Source organism: Platalea leucorodia (genome assembly GCF_965183815.1).
Source record: "Platalea leucorodia genome assembly, chromosome: 7".
NCBI classification, from domain to species: Eukaryota; Metazoa; Chordata; class Aves; order Pelecaniformes; family Threskiornithidae; genus Platalea; species Platalea leucorodia.
The window spans coordinates 66,654,771-66,678,022 of NC_138829.1; the positions used below are offsets into that span (position 1 = coordinate 66,654,771).

Below are 23,252 nucleotides of genomic sequence, written 5' to 3' on the forward strand. Positions count from 1 at the left end.
CCATGGAAATTAATTTTGTCATAGGCTGAAAATAAGGAGCAGTTGCATGTACTCATAAACCCCTTTTATTGGCTTCCTACACAAATTTAATTTCAGTCCTTCAGCTGAAATGTAAAACACAAGGAAGCATACTTTAAGAAAACTAAACCCCCATGTTTCTAAAATGTGCAAATGCAAATAAATAAATGTGTTTCAAATTTCATTCTGTACTGATCACTAAAATATGGCTTGACAAATCATATTATGAATTGAATTGCTTCTTCCATTTTTTTTTGGCAAAAAATAATTTTAAATGTCAAATCAGTTGTAATCCTTTATTCTTTGAACACAGAGAACACTTTTATCGCCAAACTACTACGTATTTTCCCATGTGCATCATGCTCCCCATATATGTAACTACAAAACAGATCGCAAGGAAACAGGAAAAGATAAAATCAGACAAATAAGGCGTATTTCTCCCTTCAAAATACAATCCTAAATGCAGAATCTGGAATAATTAGCAGCCTTCTACACTCAGAAACAATTTTAATATAAATGATATTGTAACCTGGGGCCCAAGCCGGCAAACATTAAAGAATATGAGGTTATTTTATGCATGTGAGTAATTCCTCTTGAGAATATTTGCAAGATTAGAAACCAGAGTAATGTGATAAAATGGTATGGAAGGAGGTTGTATTACATCTCTACAGGCTGTACCATTTAAATACCACTAACGTAGTCTATTTATTGTTAGTCAAACTGACAAGCTTCATAAAGACGACAAGATCAGATATTTTAACAAAACAAAATTAATCTATCTCTAGCACTATTAGGTTGGCACCTTTGATGAGGAGAGGAAAGTCTAGCTAAAGACTCCATTTTGGGAAACAAACACTCTACATTCTTCAATATAAGTAAGCTCTGAGAATCCTTATTGACGTGGAGAAAATATATTAATGGTATATACTGCACCGTACACACAAAGAGGTAGCATACCTGTTAGCTGTTCAGAGTGGTCCAGCCCTACTGCTATTGCAATTAACAGCAAACCTCCTGGGACTGCAGGACCCTAACCCTGCCTACATTGTCATTGCAGCTATAAGGTACCAGTGAGCCAGAGACTTAGAGACAGCAGGGTTGCGTGCATCTGCATCAGCAGGTGATCTGGCCCTACGCAAGTCTACAGGAAGATAATGTTAGTTTTTTATTATTCAATATTTAAAAAGGAAATTGTACATATACACTTTAAATGCTTTGTGCTGAGCTTTAAAAGTGCAGTGATGTGCAACAGAACACTTCCGGAGCTCGTTAAACTTCAGCGATATTACTAAAAACACAGTAAATGTCTTTAAACTTACATTCCTTTCTGTACGAGAGAACCTCATTATGTGGAGATGGAGAATCTGTTGGGGACCCTAAATGGCAGATGCATTTTTGTAAGCATAAACAGTTCGACAGTAATTTCACTTTAATGTTACGTTAGCAGTTTGTATCTGTCTTGTTACAATCAGACCTTTGAGAAATAGTATTTACAAATCATTTTTGGCCAAAAATGCTGGAGAAAAAAAAGCCTCTTTACAAAGCCAGAAATGTGTTACCCATCATACAGCCAAGTCCATCTGCTCTTCAGCCCTAAATCCTAAATATGTATCTTAATTGTATTCAAATTTTCTCACTTGCACCAGAGGAGAGCAAGAACCACCTTACTGAACCTGAATGGTCTTCTGGGGTTTAGTCACTTAGGTCAATGGCATACATTTAATGACTTAAGCAGAGCTTAAACAGAACAATTTCAGATTTTAGCAGTCAAACCAGTGCTTTCTTGAGACTCTTCTGATCCCAGTGAGATGTCTTCTGAGATAGCTCATCTGAAGGTACACAGAGAAATGCTTCACTGCAGAAGGACTAGCCGAGGAACACTGGAGTCAGTGAAAGACTCAAATGCAGCCCGAGACAGCGGAGAAATTACAACAATGCAGGGAAAAAAGCCAAAAGGTGAAATTAAATTCCAGTCCAAACACGCACAAGGTCCTGAACAGCACAGATGCTTATCCTGTACCGTGACCCTTGCTGATCATAACAGTTCATCTGCTCAGGATAGCTATTCTCAAAAGATGTGAAATAGCAAACTTTGTATTGCCTGATGAAGACATACACTGTAAGGTTTCATATAACTCTGATGAGTTTTGGTTCCTGCTCAGTTGTTTTCTTCTGTAAAGAGGAAAATCTCTCATACTGTAGAAAGAATATATTAAGTCTGGCTAACATAAAGTCTACTCTGTGTTATAAAACACTGAAATCATTACATATAGCCAGCAGTTGTCTAATATGTAGTCAAAATATTTTCCTATGATTATTTTTGTAAGTATGATTTTTTGTGTTTGTAGTAATCAAGATCTGGAAAGTCTTCTTTAAGTCTATTTATGAAAGGCTTTGTGGATATTTCTGTTATATTTCACGGGGAAACATTCACTCCTCCTGAATTACTCCCTTACAGTGCAGTCAAAACTCAATAAAAGCTGATTTTTGGAGTTCACTGCTAACTCACGCCTGTATTTGTGCAGGACACGTGCTGAATTTGCAGCTTCCCCCCCTTTCCTACTCAGAAAGCCCTGCCGAGTTAAAGTGGGAAGAAGAGCACACTGCAGAGCCAGAGTTTCTTCTTTTGACCACCCTTCCCAGAGGCTGAGGCCGCACGTTGCTGCCAGCGATGAAAGCAGAAGGAGACTCAGCATGTTTGTATTCTTACATCAAAAAGCTGTGCTGCCATATCTATTTTGGGTAGCTTTAGTTCAGCACTAGTTCTTTTTTAAAGTAAACTCAAACCTTGAAGGGTTCAAATAACTTTTCATAAAGTAAAATGAGACTTTTTTTTTTAATGTTGCCACCTGTTTGCCCATGACTTTGTCTTGTAAGCTACTTTAAAAGGACATTAAGCAAAGCACTTGAAAGGCGTGCAAAAGTTGCTAATGCAGTCTTATCTCTGTGACTGCACAGAAAGACACTACTTAACAGCAGTCTTTTCAAAAACATCACTGTCCCATTCAAGGTGAAATGAAACAACCTGTGTTTCTTCTGAAATCCACCAGTTAACACAATTTCATTCCCTGAATGATTTCAATTGTGTACCAAGGAAAACGTGCTTACAGGTGAGAACTGTGACAGCTTAATTATTATATTATGACCATTTGCATATGGGAAGTGGTAAATTCTGTCAAATTAGTGTTTGAAAGAAGGTTTTAGTTCTGTATAGAATACTATATATTCTAGAATTATATATAATGTTACATATAATGTAGAATTATATATGATATCTATAATTCTAGAATATATAGTATTCTATACAGAATACTATATAATACTATACACTATATAATACTATATAATACTATATACTATATAATACTATAATTCTATACAGAATACTATATAATACTACTATTCTGTTTTGTAAACAGAAGTTTGCTGTCCTTCCAAATGTAATGGTGAAGGGGTTGCTGCGAAGCTGTACTACAGAGTGTATGCTTACTCCATCGTACAGTAAGGTGAGTCCATCTCATCTGTATGAGGCCTTTCACAGACATTTTACATTTCATTAAAAAGGAGCATTTGCAAGATCAAGTATTTTCCTCTGAAAAAAAAAGGAGATGCATTTAATTATTTCTGAGTATTCATTGTAATTAGCATTTAGATGCATCATTGACTTTCCAGTTTGACTTTGCTTCCTCTGTCAGCCTTGTCATTAGTAAACAGCATTTTCATCTACTGAAAAGGCCAGGGAGGGTGGAGGTGGGTGATGATGCAAGATTTCCAAAAAACTGAGTAACAGGCAGGGCTTTCTATATGTCTGCTACGTGCTCCCACATTCGCCAGGAGTGACTAGAAACTTTCAGAGACAACTCACACAGTCAAATTTTATGTGGAAAAAATAATTCACATGGAGATTAGGTGGCGCATACCAAAATACTCTTTCTACATGTTAATCGATGGGTGTGTGAGAGATTAATCAAAAGGCATATTCTGTAACACGTAACAAAGGAAAAATCTATTCTGCCATATGAAGACAGAAAAAATTGCTAGCACGCGCACGACCAAAAAGGTACCAAGTTCTTCAATAGGTATAAAAGCCTGGAGTTTGACAGGGACAATAGCAATCAATCACAGTGTGTGGCAGACCACGAAACTCACTCTGCACTAGGCCAATGAATCAAAGTATTGCTGAAATTGCAAATACTAATGCAACTGTCAAAGATTTGAAGTGATTAAATTCAGTGGTATTAAAGCAATAAAATTTTACCAACATGGTAGTCCTGAGGCAAAGGGACGTCTCAATAACCTAAAAATTGAATTTGCACTTTCTTCTCTGCCCTGAATCATAAATAAAAATCCTATCATGGTTAATTTGGCCTTTCAGGTTTCCAAGGCAGACATTGTTCTTTCTGGACAGCAGAGATTCCTCTGCAATTTTTATAAGTGTATATTGTGTCCTCCTTTGGCTGGGGCTGCACGGCTAGAAGGCGCGTCCCCTGGGTGGTGGATAGGGGATCCCTCTCTGGAGGGTGCACCGGATAAAATTGAAGAAGGTGCCGCGAACCAACGCAGCCTAAGGGAAGGCCACCCTGACAGAAAAACCACTGGCCCTCCAAGTCATGGGGGTTGGGCAGGAGGCCAACTACCTCCTCCCGGAAAAAAAAAAAAAAAGTTGCAGAAACGACGAGCATCAGAAATCGCGGGGATGGAGAAAATCAGTAACGAAGTGAGGAGGAGGAGATGGAGCTGGATCAGTCGTGTCCTGAGGGAGAAATCGACGGAAGACTGCGCTGTGGCCCTTGACTCCAGAGCACGCAGCCGCAGACCGATCGAAGTGGAAGAATGATGTTCGCGCCTTGTGTGCCTCCTGGCAGTGAGAGAATTCAGATTGTGTCCTGATACCCATTTCTAGCCAATTTTTTTCTCTCCACATTGGTGTACTGTGTTACATGATTGCTGTTTCCCCCTTAAAGGTAACTGGATGCATACGTACCTTCTACAGCAATTAGCTAGGTAATTATTTAAGTAAACTTCCTTTCAGTTTGGACTTAACATTTGCCTAATAATGTTAAAAGCACTTTGAGATCATTCTTGACCATATGCATGTGAACACATACATAAATAAATGCTGTGGGTGTGTGATTTGTACTATCTGTGCACTAAAATAATGCACTACTTAGCACTGTTACACTTCTAAAGATGTTATTGGGATGATGAAATTTTAGAAAACTGTGTTTCAATGTTTTCTATAGCATTTAAAGTATCTTATAGTCCCTCCTTGTGACTAAATTCATGTCAGCTGGATGTGAAGGAAAATACTACCTAGCTACACGACCACTGTAGACTGGTCCTGTTAACACAAGAACTCCTATACCCATGTATAGCCCCATACACAGGGAAATTTAATTTGCCAATAGAACTAAGACATAAGTTTACACACTGATAGAATTGTACAGAGACAAAGCTAGCCACAACCCATGTGCATTTTCTTATTCTTCTGATGGCTTTTCGGGTTTAGCACACCCAGTAACAAAGTATTTAAGCTAAACCAAATCAAGCTATTCTTGTAAAAAAAAAAGCCCACGTGAGAGAGGTTCATGAGGATGACTGCTTGCACAGCTGTAAACAGTGTCTCTTTGCTATGTGAACCTTGAGCCCGAACCTTGCACCTGAGCAGAAGCCTGAAGGAAAGTGAACAAAGTTTCTTGAACTGCTCTTCTTCCTGCATTTTGCCGAGCTAATCACAGAGTATATCCTGTCATATTTGCATTCCCTCCACCTGTGTCTAATGTCTAGAATAAAAGAGCCCCATGTTTGGCTGCCTCTTAAAACACTATCATAAAAATATTACGACCTTATTAATGTGTAAAGAAAGCTCATCCTCTTACTCAGTTATGGATTAACTTCTTACACACCAAGACCTCTCACCTAAAACAAACTCTCCTTTCTTTTTAAGTTAGCTTCCACTGGAGACTGATTTCCATTTTCTCTTGGACTGGTAATGCAACTATTTTCCAATAAAGACATAGGCTATATCACTTGACTATTGATAATCCTTCAACAATAAGTCTAGAGTGTCACCGCACACCCAAAAACCTACTGGATGTGCTCGCTCCCAGAAGGCCTGCTGACATACACTACAGCACACAGCACCAACGTTTCAGGTGGCACTGAAGTGCAGCTGGTAACACCTAGGCTAATTCATTAATGAAGATACAAGTAAAGTTACTCTGGTAAAAATGTCACAAGCTTGAGTGACACAGCCACTACCGTGCAAACACATTTACCTAGTCATTCAGGAGCATCCCTCACTCTTCGGGAATCGCTTCTGGGACCTGTTTTCCTCCAAACACTTACCAGGATAGGGATTTCCTGAATAGCATGGCACAAAGTTTGTCGTGTTAATACTGAATCTGTCAGTATCCACCTATGCTTTGAATGTTTCTTGAGAAAAATATAGCATGCTATAGACTTGACAGTTCATTCCCTTCTTTTGGGACAGGATTAGACTTCTGACTTACACAGTGGCTATTTCTTTAATTCAAATACATCTTTTTGAAGACAAAAAACGCACTAAAATACCTCTGCCATAGCAATGCCTAGCTTTGTAACTTAAGACACCACTGCAAAAATCTGGCAGTCCTGCAAAAATATAGCAATGCACTTAAATGCAGTACCTCAGAAAGGAAAAAGCAATTGGGTATTCATACTTTTTCTTTTGCTATATAATCTGTAGCCTTATTTTCCTTCCCTCCCTTGTGGTCCTGCACTGGCACCCCACTTCTTCCACTGGAATATCAAGCCTGTCATTCTTTGGTTCTCCTGGAGGACACAGAAAAGGCGTACATGCCAACGTTTAGCTTTTTTGTTAAAATGGACAGCAACGTCAAATTTTATACCAAAGTTTTCCTTCTCTCATATATTTTTCAGTTGGTTGAGTTCCATAGGTATTACAAAAAAGCAACACCAAACAGAATAAGCGGTCACTTCAGCTGCTTCTTTTCCATTCTTTTGTAAGATTATAACCCCACTAGTTTTCCTGCTATCCACAGAACTTCTGGTGTAAAAAGACCTAGCTTTCTCAAGTAAAAGATAATCAGAGAAAGTAAGTTCCCTTTTGGAAACAAAGAGCAAACCAAAAAAAAAAGAACTATTACATTATCAACATTCTTCACAGATCACAAATTAGAAATGCAAACTTTGTTGTTCGGGTTTTTTCTGCAGGTATAAATCAGTGCAAATTCCTGGAACAGTATGATTTAAGTTGGACTCCTTTCCCTCCACACTAACCACTTTCACCAACGCTCTTATTTTCAGCCAGGTCGAGCTGGTTTTGGTTTGTTTTTTTGAAGCTATGAAGTAGACAGTGGAAGCACTACATAAAATTTGCTTTTCACATTTTCTTATTCTCATAACATAATTGTCCAGTTCACTGGGTCTACAGGAAAGTTAAAGCAGCTGCTTTAACTTCTGAACCTTTAGTCTTTACTGAAGTCAGAGTAATGCTACTTTAAAGCTATGTTTAAACATGGATTCTTATCACGTCCTTTGGAAAAATCTTACAATTTATGAAATATTGCTGAACACTCATTTTTCTCCATAGGCTCATCTGTCCAAAGTCAGAGCAGGCTATTTAAAATTTCAATCACTTGTAAGAGAATGGTAGTTCCTGCACCACTGTGATAGAAACATCTGGATTTTATTCCAGAAACATTCCACGGTTCCAGCTGCTAAAACACTTTTTCTCGCTGGAAACTAGTCTGTGAGAATTTAATTTTGTTCACCTGCAAAATTCCATTCATATGACCTTTTCATTGCAATGCACACGCAGCATCCTTCAAACTGAGAGGAACTGGCATTAAAATGAATCACAGAAAGGAGAGAGTACATCACTGTCACATTAGCAGACACTTTGAGACCTGTTGAGAAGTATTCTCTTTCAAAGCAAAAAATACAAAACGCAGACAAAATCAAAGCCGAACATGGAGAGTTATACCCTTTGAATAAATGAAGAATATAGAAATACGTGTCCTGAAGTAGCCTCCTTTTCCAGAAAAAGCCTCACAGAGTGAGTATGTCATACTTGCACTGACATTGATTTAATACAGAAGGTAAATGCAACACATTAGCCCCACAGATAGGTCAAATTTATGCCAAACAAGAACCGTAAAGCACATGCTTCACGTTTCCCACAGGCAGAACAGCAGCGTTTATATATGCATTCCATCTCCGGGGGCACTCAGGGTGCACAGAGAGATATCCACTCCCTGCGTGGTGTTTTTAGCGTGTAAAGTCCTCAGTAATGTTAAGGGGCGGTGGGGAAAAAGAGAGGGCATTTTCTGGTGAACTGGCCATAATCTTGGCTGGCACCTGGGCAAGGCAGAGCCCGGGGCACCGTGCCCGTTACACCGACGGGCGGGCGGCTGCCCGCCTCTGCAGGGACCCGCTGCTGGCCTGCCCTGTCCATACGCCTTCGCACATCCCCGGTGAACGCTGCAATGGCTCCCCGCAGGTAAGCCGCAGGCTGCTGCCGCGACTAACTCCCCTGTCGCGACTAAAGCCACCACATCGCCCCCTGTCGGCGCTAGCCGCGCCCCCCCCGGCCCTTCCGGCCGCGCTGCGTCACTTCCCGTGCGGGCCGCAGCGAGGAGAAGATGGCGGCGCTGGGCGAGCCGGTGCGGCTGGAGCGAGGTGAGCGCGGCTCCGGCCGAGGGACGGGCGCTCCCCACCGCCTTCCGCCGCGGGCGAGCTGGGCCGGCGCGGCTGCTGGCCCACCCGCTGCCCGGGCCCAGCCCTGGGGCGCGTTGCAGGGGGTCCGGCCCGAGCCCCGGGGACGGTCCTCCCCGTCCGTCCTCCCCCGGCCTGAGGCCTCGGGCGGCGGCGTGCCGCGGCCGCGGGGGAGGCGAGAGCGGGCAGCCATGGCGGTACCGCCCGCCGCGGGGCGCCGGGCGGCCCCTCTCTCCCGGAGGCACAGCAGCCATGCGGGAGCTGCTTTGGGAACGTCTCCCTTCGCCGCTGGTTCTTCCAGCGCGCTGGCGGGGCTCGCTCCTCCGCTTTTCCGTAGGCGGCCCCCCAGGGTTTTTCTCGCGTTTCACTTGGTGGCTGGGTTTCCATGGATGCGCCCGCCGCAGGCCTTCGGTCGATGTGTCTGCTGTGCCTGCGCTAGTGTCAGCCCTTCTGCCAGCTCGTAACGCGGCCTGCCAGCTCCTGGTGTCTGTGTCTCTCCTGGGAAAACTTACTCTTGAACACAGCTGAAGTTCAATCTGTTAGGCGGTGTCTTCGCAGTAATAACGTACTTGTTTTTATAGAAGACAAGTGACACATGCAGGCGTCCCTCTACGCTTCTTCATGGTTCAGCTCAACTCTATTATCCTCTCACATTTATATTTTCGTCCCGATTTTCCAGTTTATAGTCTTAATTTGTATTGTTAATACTGTGCAGTGTGTCACTAGATTTAGTAGGGAAGCAGATGAAATACAAAACCTAGTTGTGTATTTTTTCGGTAGTATGTTTGTGTCTTTTATCCACGGGTTTTAAGAAACAACGATAAACTTCCTTCAGGGGGCTTCTTCAGCAGTGTGCAAGGTGCACAGTACCTCAGTGAACACATGCTTGTATAACAATGTGTATGGTTGGTTTGTTAGTGTGTCTTTATGAAAATAGGCATGGGAAAATGGAATTTAAATGGGAAAAGAATAGTGAGAGTGAGAAATCCTATTCTTGAAAAGGAAAGCAATTAAGTGGAGTGTAGGTGATTTGGCTGAACTGTTTGCCCACTGTCATTCCCATTGGGACCACCACCTTTGCTCACAGTCCTCGATGCTTTTTTGTAGGTGTATAACACACTGCGTATACCCACTTCATTGTGTTTGGTATTATCACGTGTTACCTGCCACAGAATTCAGTTTTTCTATTTGCCTAACCCTCCTTCCCATTCCACAAGTGAAGCACTTGTAACGTGTGAGAGAAGGCCTGTAAATAGTGACTGATGTAAGAACTTTGCTTCCCGCTCCGCAGATCATCTACCCTCCCTACTCCAAAGCTTGTTAATTAGGGCAGCTGCTTTGGCAGTGGATTAGTTGCTCTTGGTAGGTCTGCTGAGTGAAACCTCGGGCAGCATCCTCCTCCACCTCATTACCCTGCCACTATGCTCTGTCCATGAAAACAAACAAATCTGCAGAGTCACTTAGGGATCAGTGGAACAAAGGAGCTATTTAGTCTTCTGGCATATTGGTCTTTTAAAGAAAAGAAGAAAAAGGGAGCACAGTATAATGAATGTAGAAAAGCAAGAGCTTTATTTACAGAAATAAATAACCTCTGTTAATTGTATGGGATTGACTGCAGATAAGCTGATGATGAATCATCATCAGCTTGAAAGTGAGCATCAGTAATGTTGTTGACATATAGCATAAGAAAAGAGAGAATAGTGTAGAAAATTAGCTGATTTAGAATGGTTACCATGTGCTTACTATCCGGGCCGTTGAAAATTCTCCCTGTCTGTTCTCTAAGCTGTAATGGAAACACCACTACCCAAATTCAGTGGAGTGCAGGGATGAAAAAACATTTAAAGTTTCAAAGTTACTCTTATGGTTTGGTGGTGATATGCGATAACTACATACATCTTAGGCATCCAGACTATTTGAACATAAGCAGCAGAGGAGGTTAATCAGGAGTATCTATGAGGACGCTGCATTTTTTCACTTTCTGTGTTTTGTTCACACATATGCTTGGAGTGCTGGCATCTTGCTGGATTTTTTTTCCACATTCTTTTAGTTTAAATGTATCTTTTTTTCAGAACTTCAATCTAGTATCCTGTGATCGCAAAAAATGAGTTGTGAAGAACAGGCAGCTGATTCAAAAAGGACAAAAAGGTTAAAAGAAAATATTTTTTAAAATTATGTCTGGATTCCATTTTACAATGAGTTTTATGTTTTTTTAATCACCTGCCTCCGAAGTTATTTCTACATCGTTCCTTGCTGAAATCCATCGTGGAAACAATTATGTAGTGTTCATTTCAGTCTCTGGTTGTGAACAGTTGGCCAAACTATAGTGTTAATATTGCAAGGAAGACAGCTTTCAGCTGATCATACCCCGAGCAGGAGTTCAGGAGGAAGCAAACTACGTCAGCAGAGCACTCAACAATCTTTTCTTCTCCGGGCGCAGCTGTAAGAAGGTGTGTTTTGCCACCCATTCCCAGCCAAACGAGTTCCTTTCCAGAGCAGTGTTGCTGGGAGGGATTGAATCTTCAGCTTTTGACTAATAGTGCCTAATGCAGTTCCGTATGAGAAAGTTGTGCTCTTTCGCTTTCAGACTGGTGTAATGGGGTCCTGTCAACAGGGTAAAACAAAACAACTGTTGGGGAAAAAGCGTCCTGGTAATGGGATCCATTGCCTCTATCTACCTGAGCAAGAGGTGCAGTGTGATAAAAGGAGATCTGTAGAGTCCTGAGGACCCAACTTTTACACTGTGTTTGTCCGTTTTGCGTTTTTACTTTACAGCAGCAGCTTGGTCCTTTGATCTGAAAGCCCTTTTTGTTAAAGTGCATCTTCTGCTTTCGTTTCATCTAAAAGGAATCCAGTTCAGTGTCTCCCAGTCACTTTTTGACAAGCTGATTCTGTGCTCTTAGTCTATGCTTTATGAAAGACACAGCTGGTTCCCATACTAGCCAATTTTACCTTAGGGTATAAAATGCTGTGCAATTAAACATTTTGGCTCTTAGGAGATCCAGGTAGGAAATATATCTAGTTTATTGATGAAACATGGAGGTCAAAAAAGAGGAGAAATTAACAAATGGAGTGCTGGAGTCTTGATTTCTGCAGCTGCTCTGTGGATCAGTAGATTGCTGTCACCCTTTAAAATTTCTTGCAATATCCTAATCAAACTATTAGATAACAAGTTCATGCACCTGACAGCTTAACATGGTTCATGGACCACAGACTGGAGAACGGCCGCGTGCAAGTGTACTCTTTATGTGCATGAAATAGTCATTTGTCTGCAAACATCTGCAAGTATGTAAACGATAGCTGTATTGTAATTTACATACTCAACTAGACTTTTTTCATGAATGTATGGAGTGTTGCAGGATTGGAAGTGCTGCTGTTGCCATTTGTTGATCATTCTACTTCAAGCTGTTCAGTGCAAGACTTCATGAAATTAAGATAATTTGTACTGCTGTTGCTGAACACAAAGATTGCTAAGAATGCTGGTGATTTTGCATCATAAAAAGATTGAAAGATTAATAAAAAAATGCATCTAGAATCTCCTCAATTTCATAAAATATTTTTTCATGTTAAATAAAATACAAAATGTGCGTTAGGAAACGAAAAGCTTTAGAAGCATTTTTTTCATTTTGTAATTGTTGTACAAATAGCAAATATGCGTGCCTGTGTGAAATGGGTTCTCTGTAGACTTGGGATTAGTAATAGCTAAAGTTTAGGTTTTGATATTTCTTTGCTTTAGATACCTGATGCTTGTAAAGCTTGAAAATGCTTGCCAAAAAATGCCAGGCTCTCATGGCACGTAGAAACGTTAACTCTCATCTGAAATAATTTGTGTCTTGTGGCTGTAGTGATAATACTTGGATGTTCTTCCATGAAGGGTTCGTTTCCAGTCCGTGATACAGACACAGCTTTAACTGTGCTAGCGGATGACCAGTCTGTGAGGTTAAGTCGTACCTCGTTTAACTGGCTGCACCGCCTGATCTCAGTGTAGTAGTTGGTAAGATGTGTCTCACTGATAATTTACGAAAGTGGACAGAACATAACTGTGGGTTGTCTCTTACCAGTGCACTTCACCTTAATTTCAGAACACGCACCCCACGGGTTTTTTCATCCTGTTACGTAAATTCTCTTTTCTTACGCTTGGCCTTTAGGAGAAGTTAGTGGCTTTTGCACGTCTTCCGTGCTGACGTGATGGCATTGAGTAGACGTGCATTCACATGAAAAATGATTGCCTAAAGGTTAATTACTGAAAAAAGGAAGTAATGCATTTGGGATATAGCAGTGTCCCGGACTTCATCCTTTTCTAAAATAACCTGTGCCTTATTTGTATAATAGATTAATCACTGCTGCTATGCCTTTGTGATAATGAAGGTAATCCTTTCTATCTGCTTTTCTGAGAGACTGTTCTACTTCTATTCAAGGACTTGTGTGATTCAGAATCATCACTAATGTAGCACTTTGGAAATACAAGTGAGGGATATTAATGTATTCTACTCTTGTAGAGCTGCCAGGAGCATGTCGCGTAGCGTCTAATGCCACGTTTGATGCCCATCTTGAGTTGTACTGGTCTGGCATCAAATCCTTCACAGGGAGTTCAGTTTCACAAAGCAGCATCTGCATTTATGAGAATATGGACAACGTGGATTCTTAGGAACAAATTTCTAGGAACTGGAACAAAGGTTTGGGGTTGAGGATTCTAGACTACAGAGATACTCTGTCTCAACTGAGAATATCAAAAGGAGTTTGGTTGTTTTTCTGAGCACTTTGGGGAAAAAAAAAAAAATAGGCCAGATAGTTCTCAGCCCTGCTGTAGGGACAGCATCTAGTGTACTCTTGTTGAACTGATTTTTTGAATATAAAAGAAATGTTAGCATATTTGACAGTATTCTAGCTGGTTTTAACAAAATGTTATCTGTGCAGTAGATAAATTATGAAGTTATGCATATGAAATGTTGATAAGTGTACATATCAATGAAATACTTCAGCCTGATTTAAACTTCAAGGAAAAATCAGATTGTCTTTAAAATATACATATGGCAGTGACACCTCCAGATATGTTACAGGGTTGGATTGCTGTGGTTGGTTTAAAAATAGTGGGAAAATACGGTGTTTTATTGTAATGTTTTGTAGATACATAGTTTTATGGGAGAAATGAAACTAATATGTAGTTTTAAGGTGTATACAAGTGCACACACAGACTGCTCCATTAAATTAAAACAAAGAAAAAAAAACCACCACAAAAAACCCCAAAAACCTCTTGAATTTCCTCAGGCATTCCTCATTACTAGTGCTTTATTTTTCTGTAGACATCTGCAGAGCAATTGAGTTGCTGGAAAAACTACAGAGAAGTGGAGAAGTGCCACCACAAAAGCTACAGGCTTTGCAAAGGGTCCTTCAAAGTGAATTCTGTAATGCCGTAAGGGAGGTAAGTTAACTTGACATAAGCAGTTACCTTGACTTAAAAACCGGCATGTTACGCTTTTTCGGTTTTGTGTTTAGTGCAGTAATCTGATTTTGTTCTTTCTAAAAGCTGAATTTGACTTACAGAGCTTAGCAGGACAAGACTTATTTTTAAAAGTTCAAAAGGAGATAGTTTGGGATAGCATAGGTGTATTAAATAATGGCTCAGGAGCAATTCACTTTTTACAGTTTATTTTGAGAATCTGTCCTTACTGGCAGCTGGCAGGCTGTTATCCTGTTGGAATGTAAGAATGGACAAAGTACAAATTGCCTCTGTACGAATCTTTTAAGTCGTACAAAAGTACGACTCTTTTAAGCCAAATCCACGTCACCTTGCTCATCACCTTGAGGTGGAGCCTTGCACCACCTCATCTTCATTCCAGATACTCTTTTGGAGATTTTTAAGTGATTGAATGTACCCTGCTATTGCTGTTGGTGCTACCTCTGATGATAACACCTGGAATGATTTAAAAGATCTGCTTGTAGACACAAGTGTCATCTTGATGTTTTCATCCTATTGAGGACAGTGTGTTTATTGCTTAGCAAGTCCAAATGATTGGCAGGTAGATGTGAGGATGTGGGTTAGCTTTCAGTGTAAGCACCTCCTTAGCATTAGTATTTTTACTGCATCTGTGTTTTCAATACCCTTTTTTTTCTTAAGATATTCAGTCAGTTACATCAGTTGAAGGAACATACGGGGTTTTGGGGGGAGGGCTGGGTTGTTGGGAGAGCTTTGAAGAGCTGTCCTTAAGTGGTTTTGCATGCATCCTTATTGAAGAGTTTCAGCTCGAATCAAACAAGAGAAGGTAGTCATCCAGTCAGGTGTGTTAGACTAGCCATAAGCACTTGTAAATTAATGGTGAGGTCTGAATGCTGTGGAAGGAGGAAAGATTTAGGTTGAGACCTAGGTATGCATGGATTAACTGAGCAATAAAGATGCTGAGAGAGTTGCTTTTTGGTAGATTGTCACTTGACCCTTGTAGTGAATCAGAGAGTAACTTCTTATTAGAGGTGTGTACTTTGTAATTTACACATTTTTAAATGATATTTTGTTACATTATCTAAGCAGAAAAATATCTGTTTTCCCCATACTTAAACTGTTTTGTCTCTAAAGGTGTATGAACACGTATACGAAACTGTGGATATCAGCAGTAGCCCAGAAGTTAGAGCTAATGCAACAGCAAAGGTAAAAGCCAAACGATAACTGGTGTAAAATACAGTAGTTTGTTACTTTAGAAGCAGAAGAAGATTATTTAAAATTCAGAAGGATATTATCTAATTGTCTGATATAATGGATAAGCTTAACGGGTTATTAAAAGGTATCACAAAAGACTTATTTTTAAGGTTCTTCCGTTTTAATTTTATTCTTGGAGTTCTAAATTTTTCATGCTAGTGTTGGTATCTAGGGAACTCATCTCATTTGTCTTAATATTTAAGTACTTTGAGACAAAAATACTTTTTCAGCCTGTTCACTGTGTCTAGCTAAGGGGTTTATATTTAATTTCTTATAAATAGGAAAATCTTGTTTCTTACAGGCCACTGTAGCTGCATTTGCTGCTAGTGAAGGTCATTCACATCCCAGAGTGGTTGAACTACCCAAAACCGAAGAAGGCCTTGGATTCAACATTATGGGAGGCAAAGAACAAAATTCTCCAATCTATATCTCTCGAATTATCCCTGGCGGCATAGCTGATAGGCATGGAGGCCTGAAACGTGGAGACCAGCTGCTTTCTGTAAACGGAGTGGTAGGAATTGGTTTTCACTTTATGTAGCAGTAACTACTCGTTTCCACTTGGGGGCATACAGAGAATACACATGGCACAAGCTTGATGTCGCCTTTTAATCTTGGCAAAATAGTTTCTTTTTGTCCTTGCAAGAACAACTTTCTTCGGTTTCTGTAGAGTTGTGTGCATTGAGAGTTCTAGGATTATACTTCGGTTATCTGTCTCAACAGGGAGCTGTGCTATTTGTGTCAGTATTTCAGATTCTGAGGGGTTGTATAGATCTAGTCAAAGTATTGTTTTGTGGAATAGTATTAAACTGCCATTATGGCTTCCTCTTTCATCCAAGTTTCATGATGCAGATTTTAATTAATGTAGTTTTCTGCACCTTCTAAGGTAAGTAGCAAATTATGCTATGTTGCGTTAGACTGACCAGATTCTCATTATCCCAATAAAAATGCTACTGTGTAAAGAAAGCTGTAATAAGATGGAACTACAAGGTGGTGTTAGTTGTGTGGTATTTTTTTTTCCTTCCACTTAAGTGTACTGAGCTTCAAAAGCTGAGGCTTTCTAGCATATTTTAAGGGGTATATGCCTGAAGTGCTGTTGTGGGTATTTATTTTTAATAAGTATCCTCTTCTAAAGAGTACAATACAAAAAGCAAAACACAGAGTGACTGGAAAGAGGAGGCTGTGGACAGGCTTTGACTTAAGGCAGCTGCTAGTCAAATGCCTGTAAATATCTCTCAAACTCTTGCTTTTATTTACAGAGAAGCTGTATGCTAGCTTAAAATTAATGTTCTCATAATTACATCTGGAAACCCAATTTTATTTTAAGACTGAAGGTCCTGTGTTCTTCAACCTGAGTCGGGTTTTTTGACACATGAAAGGAATACAGACCTACTGGGTGTCTGTGATCTGGGACGTCCCTGCTAGCCCAGATCTCTGACATACTTGGCTCCTGACCGCTACCTGGGAGTCCTGACTACTACCTGGGAGTCCAACTGTTCTTTGCAGGAGATGTAAGAGAAATCATGGCCGTAGTGATGCAACTGTCCTTGGCCTTGCCTTCCTGTTATTTTGAAGCATTGAGGGACAAGTATAGCATTGTCTTCAGATGAGGCCTTCCTCACCCACAGACCCTCTTAAAGAAAACAAAACCACCACTCCACCCCAAACTGAACCCAATCATCAGACAGTTGGTACAGCTAACAATGATTGCGTGTGTGTGCCATTGTAAGAATACAGTGAGTGTGTAAAATACTGTTGAGAATGCTAATGTGGTCTCAGAAGAAGAATCTTCTGATGTTTACAGATGGAATCCTGTCATCTTAATACATGTGACAGGTATTTTCTTGTAATTTCTAATTTAATACTTAAAAAAAAAATTGCCACTGCCAAGACTGCAGTGAATGTGCCTTACAACAAGTTTATTAGTTTTCAGTTGGGAGATTTTGACTGTACTCCAGAATTTTAGGTGTTTTGCTATAACTAAACATAGACCTTTACAAACTTTTTATTACCAATTTTAAACAGAACAGCCTACACATCCACTTGAATAACAAAAATGAAAACATTCAAATGTATGTGTTGTCTAAGTCTGATAGAAGAGAAATAACTTGGGTTTTTTTAACTGTTGTCTTTCTTTCTGTAAGTAACTTTATAGTAACGGGGAAACCCTCCAATCAACAGGTACATCACCTGCCTTCTAGCTTCTAATAGCACCAGTGGGAGGTAGGCTTGGGGTAGTCCCATCGTTGTGTTTAATAAGTTTGGGAGAAATAAGTTTTGCTGATAAAAATGTATGCTGTCCAGGAATGTGTATTTGGATGCTGTTGTTGAGAATTGTTGCTTGAAATGTGTAATTAGATGAATCTAATATAACCCTAGTAAATTCTGAGAGTTGTTTTAGGAAAGTATTTTTATTCTGTTCTTACTGAGTTGCGTTAGGCTGTTCTTATTCAGTTTAGAGGAAATTAGCTTCAATACCTTGCATTTACTGAGAGATGTGTGGAGCGCTAAGAGAAGCAACACACTGCACGTTAGCTGCTCTGTTGCAGGTGCCCAGCATGCACTGTTTTGCCTTGTCGTAACACAGGGTAACATCAAGAAGGCAGCTATCTTGCAGCTGTCTGTGGCAACTTATTAGGCAAATTGAGGATGACTACTGAATTTAAAATGCATGCCGAAAGAAGATAAACAATCTTGAATTTTAGATAAGTGTCCTCCTGAAGTTGTCGATTTTTAAGTGTAATTTCATAATTGCCTAATGTTATCCTTATTTCACTTACCGTATGTAAATACAGAATTTAATTGTTCGGCGTAAACCTAACCAAAAGTTTTGCGCTACTCTTTTGTTAATACCAATTAGTATATTTATCATCACCTCTTATTGATTTGCTGAAGCATAAATCCTGAACTTGGGTGACGTTGTCCTTGAGCGGTCTTCAAACTAGAGTACTTCAATATTTGATTATATAGAAGTTGTACAAAAAATGAAAAAAATCTGTTTTCAGTGTGCGTCTTTACTAATATTGTGCTTAATGGTTTATGCTTTGCAGAGTGTCGAAGGCGAACACCATGAAAAAGCAGTAGAACTGCTGAAGGCAGCTCAAGGAAAGGTTAAATTAGTTGTGCGATACACGCCAAAGGTCCTGGAAGAAATGGAGTCGAGATTTGAAAAAATGAGATCGGCAAAACGCAGGCAGCAAAATTAACATTGTATGCAATAACTTAAAGAGAAAATATATTCCAATTACATTTTATAGTTTGCTTTGTGACTCAGTTGATCCAATGCCTGGGCTACGAAAGACACTGTCCGTTTCATAGAATCGCAGAATGAGTGAGGTTGGAGGGACTCCTGGAGATCATCTAGTCCGACCCCCCTGCTCAGAGGAGGGTTAGCTAGGGCAGGTTGCTCAGGACTGTGACAAGCTGGGTTTGTGAGCATCTCCAAAGATGGAGACGCCAGAAGACCTCTGGGCAACCTGTTCTAGTGTTTTGATCTCCCTCACACAACGAAGGTCCATTCTGATCTTTAAATGGAGTTTCCTGTATTGCCATTTGTGCCCGTTGCCTCTTGTCCAAGTCACTGGATGTTACCGAGAAGGGTCTGGCTCTTTTTGTGCCCGATCAGGCATTAACACACATTGGTACGATCAGCCCTGAGCCTTCTCTTCTCCAGGCTAGACAATCCCAGTTTTCTTGGCCTCTCCTTGAGTGTCAGATGCTCCAATCACATAATCACCTTTATGGCCCTTCACTGGGCTCACTCTTGTATGCCCATGTCTGTATTGAACTGGGGAGCCCAAAACTGGACCCAGCGCTTGAGGGGAGGAATCACCTCCCTCAGCTTGCTGGCAGTGCTTTTCCTGGGGCAGACCAGGAGGCTGCTGGGCTGCTTTGCCGCAAGGGTGCATCAGTGGCTCACCCTCAGCTTGGCATCATTCTCCGCAAGGCCGCTTTGCAGCCGGTCAGCCCCGCAGCCTGTACTGGTGCATGGGGTTATTCCTCCCCAGGTGTAGGACTTTGCACTTCCCTTTGTTGAACTTTGAGACTCCTGTTTCCCCTTTTCTCCAGCCTGCCGAGGTCCCTCTGAAGGCCTCGCTGAGAGCGTATTCTGTCCCATCAGCCATCTTATTAATGAAAATGTTAAACAGCATGGAGCCCAGTGCAGACCCCTGGGGTGCATCAGTAGTGACTGGCATCCAGCAGGACTTTGTGCCACTGATGGCAACAACCCTTGGCAGTTCAGCCATTTTTAGAATGTTTTCAATCTCCGTGTGTTTCGCAGCTCAAGAGGAATGTGTACTTTTAAAATGGCCTAAGATACCCTGAAAAAAGCATATATATTGATACTTCTATTGATTTTTTTTTTAATAAGTCTCTTTCATGTCAGACCTTTAAGCATGAAAGTGAATTTACAGATTTTTCAAAGGCATTTAATAAGACATATTCCTACAATTGGCATCCTTTTTTTTCCTGTTTTCTTTTGGCATTACTTAACATAAAATCTGCAGGATTTTTTGCTGAATGATTTTGGGAAAAAAGATTCTTATGTAGCAGTATTTTGGCACTTTTCTTAAGAATATATGTTGTATATCAACTACAAAACCTAATCATGATCTACTGTGTAGCTGATAATGATACCAGATTTTGTAATGTTTTGGTGAGTACATTATTTTTACACTTCTGCTAAATCGTAATTCGTTACTCTGGAAATTGTATTACCTCACCTGTAAATAATTTACAGTTGGTGTTCTCACAATGATTTTGTAATAGCTGACATTTACAAATTTGCAACAATCATTCCTGTAACTTATATTATTTTGTACTAATTTTAAAGCAGTAAGGGGAAAAATGTAATTGCTTATGCATTTCTGGATTGACTCTCTAGGTGTATTTTTATGTTCAGAAACAGAAGGTATGTTAATGCAGTGCAAAAGAATTCCAGATATTTCCCTGACTTTCTGCTGTTGAAAAGAAATATTCATCTTAACTGTCATACCTTTTGTGTTTTTTAGTATGTTTTGTTGTAGTCTTATCTACAGACTGACTGTATTGGTCTTGGAATAGTACCTAAATTATTGATTATTACATTTATAAGAGTAAATGTTCTGAGGCTTACATGCTAGGTTACTATGACATGTGAACTTGTCTGGGGTTTTCTTACTGACTGCTTCTGACTTGGAGGGTTCTCGTTTGTGCTACAGAAGTACTACATCACCATTGCTATAAAACTTTATGTGGAGTGGTGCTGTGGTGGTAATAAGGAAATCTCCAGGTATAAGGGATTAATATCTTATCTCAAGCGTGGTTGATGGTGGCACGGGTTTTGTGTGCTGTTGTGAAGAAACTTTTTTCGGACAGAGGTCCGCTTCTTGGAACCTACCAAGTTTGAAGCTGTACTTGTGTAGTTTATGTTTTGGGTTGTTCAGGTTTTTGTGGTTTTTTTGGTTTTTTTTTTGTTTGTTTTTTTAAAGCTTCACCTTTTGGTATATATCTAGAATTAACTTAATTGTCTGCTGGGTGTCTGTTCGCTTGTATGGCAGCTATGAGTGCATCCTAATTGACTGTTAGTAATTTGATTCTTAGGGGCTTAAACTGAAAAGTGCAGTTCTTACTATGTGGCTAATCCCTAGTCTTTTCACATGGAGCAGTGTGATCCACTGTGAAATAATTCAGTATGTGAAAGAAAGGAAAAGGTTAACGATCTAATAATGACAGCATGACGTTTGTGCTTGGTCAGTTGGTCTACTGGAAAAGAGAAAAATGTGATTGCTACAGGCAAGTGAGAAATGTGATTGCTTTCTGCATGTTTGTAAGCATGGTAAGCCTGCAAAGAGACATTTGGATTTTAAAGATACTGATAGTTTGAAAATGCAGTATAAATATTTATCAGTTAGATGACATTTGAGCACTGAATTGCGTGGTTGATACCTGTCATAGGCCTCTCCGAAAGGCCTCGTGTTACTGGTACAACCATGTTGCGGAATTGTATATTTTTATGGAACAACTAATGTTTAAAGTATTGAGACCAAAATCACTAGTTAGACCAATTGTGGATGTGTTTTAATTTAATTGTAAAATAGTAGAGACTTGTTTTAGAGCTATATATAAATATATATATTAAAGAAAGGTATGGATACAAGATAGAAATGTGCGTTTAATGTATCCCTTGTGTTACTGAACAAAGAGGCGTGTTTTGTTACTCCGGAAATATTTACTCTAGTGCAGCTAGAGCTGCTAAATGCAGTAGCATTTTCACTCTGAATTGTAGCATTTGGATACAGTTTGTCAACTACTACAAAATGTGGGGAGGTGTATCTGGGCATATAAATTGTACGCATACAATTTAATAAAGTTTTTAAATTGCAACAACCAAAAAAAAAATCCAATAAACAGACAACTCATTAACAGTCACCTTTAATACTATGAAAACCCTATAATATTAAGGAAAGAATGGATTTAAATATGCCAAGAAACTTGATCTCTGTTACTACTGAGCAGTGCCTGTACTGTGTTAATATGCAGTCCCTATACACTTGGCATACGTCGGTATGCAAACAGATTAAGAAGAGGTATCATTTCTGCAGATAACTTCTGCATCTATTGCTGCTGTGAGGGATCTTGGGGTTTTATCAACAGAAAAATAAAAGTTAAATTTCATGTGCATTGTGTTCGTGCGTTTTTCTTCTGACTTTCCATTTTGAGTACTGTTTTCAGACTGCTGTAATTGGGTGTTTATAATCTCTAGGGCACAACGTAAACACCCTGCATGTGTGTGGGCGTCCAAAGAGAAAAACTCTAAATCCTTTGTTAGGTTGTTCTCTGGATTGCTTATGGATCTTTCCTTTCCTACCCCAATGTTTCGTGATTTGTTGGAGAAGAAAATTAGAATGCTATAAAGTATAATATATATCTATCATACCTTGGACCTCTTGCATTTTTGAGACCTCCTTAGTCTCAGCTGCATAAACTGACACGATGCGTATTGTTCTGAGTCAGATACTATCTTTTAATTGTTTGAAGCAAGTATCTCAAGTAATGAGATGTTGAATTTCTGTAATTCCTTGTTTAAAGACCTTGTAAGGTTGTCAGCTCCTCAGAAAAATGTGCCTGGAGTTATGAACTGAGATAAAGGTAGGAGAAAATGCTTCAGTTCTGAGTGTAAAAAGACTTTTTTTTAATGTAGGTAGGCTGGGCTGCGAATGGAAAATATATGCAAAAATCTTTATGCGAATATTTTTATTTGATGTAGAGGACTGATAACACATGAACTGGAAACAAAAACACTTATTTTAAAATCAATTTCTATGATTTGGCTTACGCAGTAGCTCTGTTCTGCTAAATATGATTCAGAGTTATAAACTGTGAATTTCAACATAAGGCTTATAACACTGAACCAAAGACTGAAGTTAATGTAATTTTATAACTTAAAAAACCAGTAGTTTATCTACCTCGTGTTTTTCATTGCAATTACAGGCTTAACTGATTTTAAAACACCTGGAAAGGTTGGTGGTACGTACTTTATTTCCGATGTCGGATTTCAACTGTGATCCCGCAGTCAGTATGCAAACAAGCTGGAAAGGTTTTGTCCAAGCTAGTATCCCATGTTAAACATGCATGGACTCGGCAGAACCCAACTTACTCTTAAACTAAATAAAAGAAGCAACTTCAGTGTTTTACTGCAAAATTATTTTCCTCTCTTCTGATCATTTCTTCTGGAGGCTGATGCTGGATGCAAAAAAGTGTTTTCGTCTTAATTTAAACCCAAAAACGCTAACGTGGAAAAGCAAAGCTTCTGTGCGTCTGGGGCTGCTTACGTACCGGCATGAAGTGA

The 23,252-nt window shown here is 39.8% G+C and overlaps 1 protein-coding gene across 1 annotated transcript; it reads left to right on the forward strand.

The window, feature by feature from the left end:
* The first annotated feature begins 8,645 nt into the window (after window positions 1–8,645).
* LIN7C (lin-7 homolog C, crumbs cell polarity complex component) lies at window positions 8,646–22,084 on the forward strand. The gene is made up of 5 exons (XM_082318431.1): window positions 8,646–8,700; window positions 14,037–14,155; window positions 15,305–15,376; window positions 15,726–15,935; window positions 18,472–22,084. Exons 1-5 carry the CDS (start codon window positions 8,664–8,666, stop codon window positions 18,625–18,627), a joined length of 594 nt encoding a protein of 197 aa, XP_082174557.1. The 5' UTR covers window positions 8,646–8,663; the 3' UTR covers window positions 18,628–22,084.
* Window positions 22,085–23,252: the final 1,168 nt, after the last annotated feature.

Excerpts from the sequence above, each read along its gene's own strand:
- LIN7C (XM_082318431.1), top strand. The coding sequence starts at position 8,664 with ATGGCGGCGCTGGGCGAGCCGGTGCGGCTGGAGCGAG. Across the intron at positions 14,156-15,304 it reads TCTGTAATGCCGTAAGGGAG|GTGTATGAACACGTATACGA; the intron begins GTAAGTTAACTT and ends TTGTCTCTAAAG. Across the intron at positions 15,936-18,471 it reads TGCTTTCTGTAAACGGAGTG|AGTGTCGAAGGCGAACACCA; the intron begins GTAGGAATTGGT and ends TATGCTTTGCAG.